At 36.7% G+C, this 12,681-nt stretch overlaps 1 protein-coding gene across 8 annotated transcripts in view; it reads left to right on the forward strand.

Annotated features, from left to right (window-relative positions):
* Window positions 1-12,681, forward strand: part of ME2 (malic enzyme 2) — a 69,565-nt gene that overhangs the window by 37,404 nt on the left and 19,480 nt on the right. For all 8 annotated transcript variants that reach the window (XR_010151934.1, XR_010151935.1, XR_010151937.1 and 5 more), the window contains exons 5-12: window positions 140-215; window positions 1,319-1,480; window positions 2,084-2,187; window positions 4,424-4,533; window positions 4,629-4,726; window positions 5,042-5,155; window positions 8,070-8,184; window positions 9,733-9,875. Coding sequence is in view for 4 of the 8 variants with exons in the window: in XM_024350844.3 (XP_024206612.1) it covers window positions 140-215; window positions 1,319-1,480; window positions 2,084-2,187; window positions 4,424-4,533; window positions 4,629-4,726; window positions 5,042-5,155; window positions 8,070-8,184; window positions 9,733-9,875 (922 nt within the window). In the remaining 4 variants the exon portion in view is untranslated. The remainder of the gene's footprint in view (window positions 1-139; window positions 216-1,318; window positions 1,481-2,083; window positions 2,188-4,423; window positions 4,534-4,628; window positions 4,727-5,041; window positions 5,156-8,069; window positions 8,185-9,732; window positions 9,876-12,681) is intronic.

Here is a 12,681-nt window from a genome sequence, read left to right on the forward strand (position 1 = left end):
CAGTGTGACTTAGCTAAATCTGCTTGGAAATTATACCATGTCTTGATATTTTATTAAAATATCAAAATATTTCAATTATGAACAAAAACTTAGAAACAAAGCTGTTGTGAAATGCAAAGGTGTTTTTGTTCTGTTGCAGGGGATTATTTATTTCGATCTCAGACAGAGGTCATGTTAGATCAATTGTGGATAACTGGCCAGAAAATCATGTTAAGGTACTAATAGCACAACCCTCCTTTTCACAATGTTTTCTCTTTTCTTGTAAATTACCTCTAAATCTCCAAGAACAGTTTTTCATTGTTGCTCTCATTTATTTTGCACTTATATACATGCAGATTTAGTGCTTTGCAGCTGAAGTGATGATAATAGTAGTAGTTATAAAATGGGCTACTGGTATAAAGTTTGACTCTGAGAAAGAAATTAGAGCTAGAATACAAGGTGAGCCCTCTCAGTATCAGCACCACTGGTGTCTCCTGCCTTCTCAATCTCCTTTTCTATTTCACTAATATTATTCTAGGTAAAGAAAATACATTAAAATGCCATAAAAACTTTTGTTTATGAATGGTGTTAGAGAAGTTTGGTTATGCCTTTTTTTCTTTTAAATCTAAGATTTAGAACCTTAGCAAATATAAAAACGTTAAATATAGCAAATATAAGCCCTGGCCTATTTAGTTATCTTTCATAAAATAAAATGTTATAACTTATTTCAAGATCTTTGGGTAGGCTTTTGTAAATTTTATTGTAGGCAATAATCTTACCTGTCTTTATACTCCTTTCCAAAATAAACATTGAATGATCGTTGGTTTGAATACTCTAGCAAAAATTTGGTCAAATAATTAAACTCACAGTATCATCTTAAGACCTTCCTTATAAGTAGGTATTTTTTTTGTTCTAGACCTTTTTCTTTTTCACAGTTGCTAAGGTTTTTTTTGTTTGGCCTAGGTTATTGTGTTGGAGTACCATGCTGTTTATTTCTAAACTCTTATTTTTCTCTTATGGTAATCTCTCCATCAGAATCTTGTTCATCTCTGCCATATTTAATCTTTCTGAAGATATTTAAGTTGGTCCTCTAGTCAGAAGAATTCTATTCCTAAACCAAAGTCAGAGGGAAATCAAATCTAGTTAATGTCTCATAATACTCAGAAGTCCTAGAATTTTAAGTATGCTTGGTTGGTTTACATTGGAAATTAGCCAAGAAACAATTTTATTTTTAAGAGCAAAGAGTAAATATATATGAAGTGAATCAATCTTTTTAAAAATGCTTTTCTTTAGTGCCCCATTTTTGACAACTTTTAATTTGCATTTTTTTGTGATTAAGGCTGTTGTAGTGACTGATGGAGAGAGAATTCTGGGTCTTGGAGATCTGGGTGTCTATGGAATGGGAATTCCAGTAGGAAAACTCTGTTTGTATACAGCTTGTGCAGGAATACGGCCTGATAGATGCCTGCCAGTGTGTATTGATGTGGGAACTGATAATATCGTGAGTAACATCATTTTCCCCCTTTATCTTCCTCCTGTATTTTTAAAAATGTGTACAATATTCCTTTTTTGAAAATGATAATTTAATAAGGGAAAGTTTTATGATTAGATTTTTTTTTCCTTAAACTCCACTTTTAATATTTATATAAATAATAGTAAATTAAGTCTATTAAAAGTTTCTTGGGCTGGGCATGGTGGCTCATACCTGTAATCCCAGGACTTTGGAAGGCCGAGGCGGGCAGATCACCAAAAGTCAGGAGTTCGAGACCAGCCTGGCCAACATGGTGAAACCCAGACTCTACTAAAAATACAAAAAAAAATTAGCTGGGCGTGGTGGCACACGCTTGTAATCCCAGCTACAAGGCTGAGGCAAGAGAATCGCTTGAATGCAAAAGACAGAGGTTGCAGTGAGCCGAGATCACACCATTGCACTCCAGCCTGGGTGACAAGAGTGAGACTGTCTCAAAAAAGAAAAAATAAAGCTTCTTGTAGGGCAATACGTTTAAAAAATTGTATTAGTAATTTTTTATTTTGCAATTTTTATTGTATGTGTTTAAACTGATTATATAAATTATTTTATTTTTACATTTGGTTTATTTTGTAGGCACTCTTAAAAGACCCATTTTACATGGGCTTGTACCAGAAACGAGATCGCACACAACAGTATGATGACCTGATTGATGAGTTTATGAAAGCTATTACTGACAGGTATTTTTTAAAAGTTTGAGTATATGAAAGCACCTTTAATGGGGTGGGCGGGGTAAGAACCAAAGTTTTGTTTTGTTTTCCTTTATTTCTTTCTTGTGTAGATAAGCAGGAGGCGATTAAATTTTTGAGAACTTTGTTCTGCCTGGCTGTTTCTGCCTGATTAGATGTGCCGATATGAGGTGGTACCCATGGTCTGCCTTGCTTTCTTGAGTTACCTGACAGTTTGAGGGAAGTCTGCCCTCACTGCTTCCATCAAACGCTTACTGCTCAGTACCTTTTTCAGCCTTGACCTTCAGGCTCACGCCCACCATTCCACTGAAGTTCTTGTGCAGCTTTTGTATTTTAAGTTCTCTGACCATTGGGTCCTCCCACTTCTCTACCTCTTTGCACCGTCAACTCAGGTTTTCCCACTTCTATGTCCTTGAAACTCTCTCTTCTCTTGACTACTAAACAGCTTCCTCCTAACTTGGTCTTTCTCCCACCTTTCTCTCTCTTTTTTTTTTTTTTGTCATCTTCACAGGTTCTTGCTGTCTCTTACTAAATATGGATAACTACCTAGTCCTCTTCTCTTTCAGCCATGTCAACTATGACCTTTATGCATGTTACTACTAAACCCATAAAAACCCATCTGTAGTTCCACTGCTCTTGTGAGGCCTGCATTTCTAATAATCAGAATCTTCCATCTGGATATTCTGTTATGATCCCACACTGAACTCCTTTCCTTTCCAAACAACCTATCTTCTGTATTCCCAGCTTCTATTATTGGCAGTAACATTCATCCTGTTGCCAAAACTTTGATCTTAGTGTTATCTTTGACCCTTCTGCCTTCTCCATCAGTCTCCCGTGCAGTCAGATATTCCTCAAATTCAGTGGGTACTACCACTTAAATGTCTCCTGTTTTCCATTGCCGCAATCTTGCTCTCTCCTTATCTCTCTTCTGGAGTTTTCTAATTCTTCCTCCAGTTTCTCTCCTCTCCAGTTCGTCTCCACCTTAATACCAGATTAATTGTTTTGAAACGTGTGCTTCATTATGTCATTCTTTTGCTTGAAATCTCTGATTGGTTTCCTATTGCCATAGGATAAAGTCAAACTCTTTACCTTAATGATCTAACCCTGGCCTACCTTTAAAATTGCTGGCACGTAGAAGATATTTAAACATTAATTCCTTTTCAGAGTCAAAGTCAACAAGTCTAAAGCTGAACGTTACATCTTCCCAGAAATTGCCATCTCTCCTTCTTCCTCTCACTTTCCTATCTTGGACAACCAAATAGTACCTTCTTAGTTACCCCATTACCTTCACATTGTAACAGCTTCTTCCTCATTTCCCAGTTGATCCTTATCAATTTCTATTCATCCTAATAGTTCATAGTTACTCCTTTTGCTTCCTGCATCTTCTGCTTCAGATCTCTTGTCTTCGTATCATAGTAGCCTCCTAGTTGCTTCTGCCACTGGCGTCTCCCCACACCAATATGAGCTACGTATCACTGGCAGGTTTATCCTTCCTAAAGGGAGTCATATGTGAATATTTTCCTTTCTCTGCAGCCTTCACTGTTTCTACATGGGATGCAGAAGAAAGTCCCTCTTCTCTAATTTAGCATTCGAGATCCTCCCTTATTTGGTCCCAACCTGCATTAACCAATTTCTCCCTTATCTCTTAATGTAAACCATGAAATATATAGCCAGACTGTTGAAAATTCAGGGTCACCCTAATAACAGCCTGCTTTTCTTCCTAGCTCTTTACTTTTTGTTCTTTCAGGGCCCACCTCCTTTTCAAGCCTTCCCTTACTACTTGAGCTCACCTAGACGATTAACATCTTCTTTTTCTGAATGTCAGTGAACTCAAATAGCAATTATTTTTCAATTTCTTATTTAATATATACTTTCTTGTGTTGCTGTTTAACTATTAATGTAATGAGAATATACATATCAAATATATATTTTTTGAGGTTCAGAGTCAAAGGAAGTGTCCTCCTGGACACTTGAAAATAGTTTACATAGATTGATATCCCATGGGTTTATCATTGTGCCACATTCTTTTTAAACACCTCATACTTTTTTTATTAAATAATTTCTACATTTTGGATCTAGTCTTTCACAGGCTCTGAAATTTTTCAGATGGCCTTAATTGAACTAACATAATACATTATTTTTGAATGCTATCATAGGGAATATTAGGTGGAAAGCTGTTTAATAGTGTTATTTTCAACACAACTATTGTGGGTTTTGCTGTTTTTAGATATGGCCGGAACACACTCATTCAGTTTGAAGACTTTGGAAATCATAATGCATTCAGGTTCTTGAGAAAGTACCGAGAAAAATATTGTACTTTCAATGATGATATTCAAGGTAAAGCAAAAAAACTTTAGGGTTTTGATTCCTACTTTTTAAACATTTTTAATGTGCCCATTTTTTATTTGTAAAAATCTTTGTTTTTCTTACAGGGACAGCTGCAGTAGCTCTAGCAGGTCTTCTTGCAGCACAAAAAGTTATTAGTAAACCAATCTCTGAACACAAAATCTTATTCCTTGGAGCAGGAGAGGTAAGTTTTGTAGGCTTTTTGAAACTTAAGCCTATCCTCTCTTATAGAGTTAGAAAATGGGCAGAATATTGATGTTTATGAAAGAGCATAATGAGCCTGTAATTTTGTTGAGGTAGAGGATATGAAATCAAGAGTTCTGCTGTAAAACAGGTAATTTAAAATATGTTTCGAGAGAATATCACGAAGAATTTTTGTTTGATTTGTAAGGGAAAAATAAACCAAATATTTCTTATGGCATATAATCTTCATATATAAAGTAATTCAAGCATTGCATCGTACTCTAGTATATATTAAAATTTATGTTTTGTTGAACAGGCTGCTCTTGGAATTGCAAATCTTATAGTTATGTCTATGGTAGAAAATGGCCTGTCAGAACAAGAGGCACAAAAGAAAATCTGGATGTTTGACAAGTATGGTTTATTAGTTAAGGTAAGGTATTTAAAATTTGGAGAAGCAAAAGAGTGTATTATATTTTTAGTTGGATTTTTAAAATATTATTCCTTAAAATCTTGTTTCTCATTGGAATCTCCAAATTATACCAATTGGGACCTTCCACTCTCTTTTCAACAGATGTCCCTAGACTTGTTGTCTTTTACAAAGACTTCTGCTTCATATTGAATTAATAATCTCTATGTTGGCATCAGACTTACTCTTTCTTGCTTTGTTGTCTTGCTCTTAAGAGATCAAATGGCCATTGTACAAGTATGATCATGTTTGACACTCCTAAAACTAGGTTTTTAATAGGAACTGAGAACTTCCTAATTAAATTGCAGTATTGCAGTAGTTTTGATATTTGAGCAGAAATTCTTTTAATTTTATTATTATTATTATTATTTTTTTGAGATGAAGTCTCTCTCTGTCACCCAGGCTGGAGTGCAGTGGTGCGATGTCACCTCACTGCAACTTCTGCCTCCTGGGTTCAAGCAATTCTCCTGCCTGAGCCTCCCGAGGCTACCGTGCCTGGCCGTGAGCAGAAATTATTAACCCTTTGGAGATCATAATCCCCTGAAGAAATCTAATAAAAATCTGTGGACCCTATCCCCAGGAAAAAAGCATGTGCTCCTGAAACCAATTTATGGATAATAAAGAGCTATCTCCCAGATTAACTTAGTACCTTTGGGCCTGACTACCTTTGTTAGCATTGATTACCATTTTCACTAGCTTAATAATGTCATATATCTTCTGTGTAACACATTGAATATAAGTAAACTGTTCCATAGTTAAACCAATCCAGTACACAATGCTGTTATGTTTTTGTATGTACACATTAAAATATAATGGTATAGCTGTCGCTTGGCATTTATGTCTGTGGAGCAAGCTATCTAAATGTACTTTGTTCCAGTTCTAAAATCTTTTCTTGTTAATTAGAACCAGTATTCTATTAGTACAAAAAATAAAGTGAAAAATTAAAGTATGTGAATGAAAAATCTTGAGTGCTCAAACTACATGTAATTTAAAATGTAATAGTAGTTATATACCAGACATTGTTATAAGACTTTACATGTGTTATCTCCTTTAATCATCTCAAAAAATCCTGTGAAGTTTTACAAATGAAGAAACAGTTTAAAAGGTCGAGGGAGTTTTCCAAAGTCATCAGCTTATAAGTGACGGAGGTAGGATTCAAAACCAAGTATCCTGACTGTGAAGCCTGTGCTCTGAATAATTAAACTGTGCTGCCTCCCAAAGAGGCTGTAACTACCATATTTACTAGTATGTAAGGCACAAGGATAAAACATCACATATTTAGAAGGCTATTGGGGGATGTATGTTTTGACTAGTTCACAGTTAGTTTGGTACGTCTTTTTGTAATGTTGGTTTTCATCAAATATGTTGTGATTCTTTAGCATATTGGTAGGTCAGGTCTAACACAGTATTGGTAGCTACAATGTGTTTACTTAGCACAAAGTGAGAACCCTGTCCATCTCCATATTCATCATCAGATTATATATTTCTTTTCCAGTGTGCAGGTAGCTTGGCCTATGGGCATTAGGCTTCCAGTGTCTCCTGGTGATCCTAAACACTGCCCTTCATTTTGAAACTTTGAAAACAGTGGCTTCTTATGTCACTGTTTGCTCAGCCTGGTTTTCTCAGCCGATTGATGATAGTGTCCTGCTTTACTAGCCCCTGCAGGTTCTTATCTGGAGTTATCTTGGAGTTCTGATGGAAATACACTTTTTCAGAAGTCTTCTTTTTTACCAAAATAAGAATATGAGCTTCTCAGTTGGTTTTTGCATTCAGTACGTTTTTGTCTGCCTTAAATCTTTGAGAAATTCTTCATTGTTCTAGTCTGTCAGTGGTATCTCTTCTGGCTTTGTGGCATTACTACAAATTTAACTTTTATGGTTTTTGACCTGGGATTTGGAAAGGAAAGCATGTTTCTTCATTCAGCCATCTTTAACCAGAATTCCCTGTTCCTCTTGTTTCTGAACTCTTGGTAGTGCAAGTCCATGGTGTCTGTCTGCAATTCTGAAATCCTAAAGGCTTTGAAATTCCAAAATTTTTTCCAAAATTTATTTTTGTGACCAATCTGATTGCCTTGAATTTACCTAGAAGCGAAACCTGACTCAAACTAATAAGAAGCTCTTTGTAATCTTAACCTTTTGTACTTGATGTGACTATTCATAAGTTTGTTCAGTTGTGGAGTATCTGTTGGGAGGGAGAATATGTAATATTTGATATACGCCATATTGTATTTCTAAAATATGAAAAATTCTCAGCCAGGAGTGGTGGCTCATGCATGTGGTGGCTCAGCTTCCCACTTTGGGAAGCTGAGGTGGACGGATCACTTGAGCCCAGGAGTTTGAGACCAGCCTGGGCAAGATGGCAAAACCCCATCTCTACAAAAAAATCAGCCGGGCATGGTGGTGTGTGCCCATAGTTCCAGCTACTCTGGAGGCTGAAGTGGGAGGATCACCTGAGCCCGGGGAGGTAGAGGCTGCCACTGCACTCAAGTCTGGGCGACAGAGTGATACCCCATTTCAAAATAAATCAATCAAATTAAATTAAATATGAAAATTTCTTAATTCCAAAACTCATCTACCCCAGAAAAAGGACTGTAGGCTTTTGTGCCACATTGGACTTAGGAAGACCTCATAGTGTAAATGCGTTTTTGAGAGGAACTAGAAAGTTTCTAGGAATAATGGTAGATTTGATTTTTGTTTTATATTTGAGTTTATGGACATGATGAAGATAGAGTTGGAAGATATGGGTTGAAGAGGAAAGTAAATGAAAATGAAAAGACATTTCTATTGTAGAAACAATGTGTAACTCATAATGATGTCTTTTTATTTCATCCTTAATATGCATTGACTAAAAAAATACTGTATTTTATCTCAAAATTTAGGGACGGAAAGCAAAAATAGATAGTTATCAGGAACCATTTACTCACTCAGCCCCAGAGAGCATACCTGATACTTTTGAAGATGCAGTGAATATACTGAAGCCTTCAACTATAATCGGTAGGTAAAGTTTTTCTGATAAATAATTTTACTCCCTAACTGTATGTTGCCAGTCATAATTACCATGTAGGATTACTAAAAATGAATTGGCAGTTTTACCTAGCTTTCAGCATGTACAATGTTTTCTGTGATAACTTTTTGGTTACCATGCATGAAATTCAGTTACCAGATGTTGCTTTATACTTTTAGGTCCTAGACACTGTGTAGTTGATCATGATTTGCTTTTAGAGTTGGTATGACTGTTGGACTCAAAACATGAAAAAAACCAAAGCCATTTGCAGATTTTACCAGGAAAATTCTATGCAGACTCAAAGTTTTCGTGGGCAACAAAGCTGAAAACTTTGAGTGTGTTTTGAATCAGGCATTGCATAGATGCCATCAGACTATGTCATCATGGCATTACATTCTCAGCAGAAAATGTAAAAGTGTTTAAAAGCGGAGCTATTTAATTTGCTGTATAGCTGTAAGTTTTTTTGTTTTCTTGTTTTTTGTTTTTTGTTTTTTTTTTGAGACAGAGTCTCACTCTGTCACTCAAGCTGGAGTTGGCTCACTGCAACTTCCGCCTCCCAGGTTCAAGCAATTCTCTTGCCCCAGCCTCCCAAGTAGCTGGGATTACAGGTACCCGCCACCACGCCCAGCTAATTTTTGTAATTTTAGTAGAGATGGGGTTTCACCATGTTGACCAGGCTGGTCTCGAACTCCTGACCTCAGGTGATCCACCTGCCTCGGCGGGTGAGACTCCATCTCAAAAAATAAATAAATAAAAATAAACAACCCCCCATTTTCCCCACTCCCCACCCCCTAACAACCACCATTCTACTTTTTGTCTCTGTGAATTTAACTACCTCATATAAATGGAATGACATGGTATTTTTCTCTTTGTGACTGGCTAATTTTATTTAGCATAATGTCAAGTTTCATTCATGTGGTAGCAAGTTTTATCTTCCCAATTAGAGTGATGAAGATAGTCATATACTCTTTTTAAAAATTGGTTGGGCATGGTGGCTCACACCTGTAATTCCAGCACTCTGGGAGGCCGAGGCAGGCGGATCACCTGAGGTCAGGAGTTTGAGACTAGCCTGGCCAACATGGCGAAACCCCATCTCTACTAAAAATACAAAAATTAGCCGGGCGTGGTGGCACACACCTTTAATCCCAGCTACCTGGGAAGGTGAGGCACGAGAATCACTTGAACCCAGGAGGGAGAGGTTGCAGTGAGCTGAGATTGTGCCACTACACTCCAGTCTGGGCGACAGAGCGAGACTCTGTCTCAAAAAACAAAAAGTTAAAAGAATAAAATTTCCCATAATTTACTATGTGTATAGTAGACAATAAATATTTAAGTGAGAACTTTCAGCATCTTACTGTTTTTTCTTTTCAGATTTGAGATTGTGTTCTCATAGATTTTGCATTGCTGAGATAGTGCTATCTTTGTAATGAGATATTACCTGTGTTTTTATTATTGTAGGCCTATTGTAGAAATGCTATTGATAAGCATTGCTTTTATACCTATAATGAAGTGCTGTTTTTCCCCCTTACTTATTACAGGAGTTGCAGGTGCTGGCCGTCTTTTCACTCCTGATGTAATCAGAGCCATGGCCTCTATCAATGAAAGGCCTGTAATATTTGCATTAAGTAATCCTACAGCACAGGCAGAGTGCACGGCTGAAGAAGCATATACACTTACAGAGGTATTAATAATCACATGAATTGATATGTATATTATTTTCCCTCCACTAGCTTATTAGTTATACATTCTTACACCGTTGTTCTAGTGGTTTCCCTAGAGATTACAGCATGCATCTATGGGTGATCAAAGTCTGATATTAATTATTGCTTATACCAATTATGGGAAACAGGTACTTTATAACTCCACTGTAATGCCCTCACACTGTTTGCACTATTGTTGTGAATTTTAATTTTCTATGTATTTTAAACTCAAAATACATTATTGTTATATTTTACAAAAATTATTCAGATTTACCTACACTTTAATTTATTTATCACTATTCTTCCTGCAAGTGCTTCTACCTAGGATCATTTTCCTTCTACCAGAAGAATTCCTTTTAAAGTGTAGGTCTAATGAATTCTCTTGGTAATTTATTTTGCCTTCATTTTGAAGGATATTTTCACTCTGCATAGACGTAAAAGTTGGTAAATACTTGAGCATTTTGAAGATATCATTTTACTGTTTTCTGACTTTTGTTTTATTTTTGATGATATAGCATTGTCTTAGGTTTTTAACAGTTTGACTATGGCGGACATATGCGTGGTTTTCTTTGTATTTATTCCACATGGGGATTATACTGCTCCTGAATCTATGGCTTGATGTCTGTTTTTGGTTTTTGTTTTTTCTGTTTTGAAAAAATATCAGCCAGTATCTCTACTTTGGCCACATTGTCTCTCTCATCTTATGGGACTCTAATTATATGGTTAGAGATATATCTCATTTATCTTTTACACTGTTTTCTATATTTACTATCTCTCTTGCTTTCTGTGTTTCAATCTGGTGATTTCCTTTGGCCCTATTTTCCAGTTTGCAGATTCTCTGTTCAGCTGTGCTCATCTGTTGTTAGGTTCTTACTTTTAGTTGCTATATTTTTTCATTTGTAGAATTTGTGTTTTATCTGTATAGTAATTTATTAATTTAGTAACAGACTTAAAATCATGTACTGTAGAAATAATCAATCTCTAAATACTACTTTCTTGTACTCACATTTCATGAAACTTTTCTTTTTACTCTCTTCAAATGCATCTTCACCATCAGTGTTTGTCTTTTCTAAGGCTGTTTTTTTTTGAGTCATCTGGCGCTGTGGAGAACAAATTTTTATTTACATCCAAACTGTTTAAGATTCACTACTTTTAGATCTTTGACACTACCACGGGATTATAGCCCAATTACAAATATCTGCCTATAAATCACTTGACATTTGGGTTTTTTTCCTACCATTCTGTAAGGATGTAGTTGTAATCTCCACAATTACTTTCTATATTGTTGTGGTAAGTGATCTAAGTGGCTCTAGGAAGTGATTTTTAAAGGCTTGTTTACAATGATGTCTAGCAGCTATAATTGCTAGACTACATCCTTGAGAGTAAGTAATAAATCTGATACATTTTTTTAATCTTCACTCCTTTAAAACAACGTTTTTTATAGTAGAAAAGTATTACAGTGTATCTCTCAAAAGCTAAGGATTCTTTTAAAAATATAACCACAGGGCCGGGCACGGTGGCTCACGCCTGTTAATCCCAGCACTTTGGGAGGCTGAGGTGGGCAGATCATGAGGTCAGGAGATCGAGACCATCCTGGCTAACACAGTGAAACCCCGTCTCTACTAAAAATACAAAAAAGATTAGCCAGATGTGGTGGCGGGTGCCTTTAGTCCCAGCTGCTGGGGAGGCTGAGGCAGGAGAATGGTGTGAACCCACGAGGCGGAGCTTGCATTGAGCCGAGATCGCACCACTGCACTCCAGCCTGGGTGACAGAGCAAGACTCCATCTCAAAAACAAAACCCAAAAAACCATATATATATATATATATATATATATATATATATATATATATATATACCACAGTACTGTTATACCTCATAATTTGAACAATAATTATAACTTGTCATTTAATTTTTTTTTTTTTTTTTTTTGAGACAGGGTCTCTCTTGGTTGCCCAGGCTGGAGTGTAGTGGCACAGTCATAGCTCACTGCAGACTCCAATTCCTGGCTCAAGTAATCCTCTTGCCTCAGCTTCCTCAGTAGCTGGGACTACAGGCAAATACCACCACACCCAGCTAATTTTTTAATTTTTATTTTTGTAGAGACAAGGTCTTGCTTTGTTGGCCAGGCTGGTCTCAAATTGCTGACCTCAAGCGATCCCCTGCCTCAGCCTCCCAAAGTGCTGGGATTACAGACATGAGCCACTGTGCCCCACCTAATTTCTTGAATATGTGAATTGCAATTAAAATTTTCTGATGGTAACAAATATCTCACTCATTTTTATTATCTATCTTTTGTTCTGTCTTGGTTATTAGGTTTGTTTGTAAGGCTAATTTGTCCTTTTTTTTTTCTTTTTTTTTTTTGAGATGAAGCGTCACTGTGTTGCCCAGGCTAGAGTGCAGTGGCGTCATCTCACCTCACTGCAAACTCTGCCTCCCAGGTTCACATCATTCTCCTGCCTCAGCCTCCCGAGTAACTGGGCGCCCGCCACCATGCCCGGCTAATTTTTTTGTATTTTTAGTAGAGATGGGGTTTTACCATGTTAGCCAGGATGGTCTCTATCTCCTGACCTTGTGATCCGCCCACCTCGGCCTCCCAAAGTGCTGGGATTACAGGCATGAGCCACTGTGCCCCGACTGTTTTTGTTTTTCTTAATTGAGTGATGGATAGTGTAGAAAAAGAACTATAGCAATAATTTAAGGCTGTGGATAAAGTTATTTTTGGAGAAAGGGACTTTACTTTTTCAAGTAGATCTCCATAATCCAGTCAGGATGTGGTCCACATGAG

The sequence above is a fragment of the Pan troglodytes genome, chromosome 17 (assembly GCF_028858775.2).
Source record: "Pan troglodytes isolate AG18354 chromosome 17, NHGRI_mPanTro3-v2.0_pri, whole genome shotgun sequence".
NCBI classification, from domain to species: Eukaryota; Metazoa; Chordata; class Mammalia; order Primates; family Hominidae; genus Pan; species Pan troglodytes.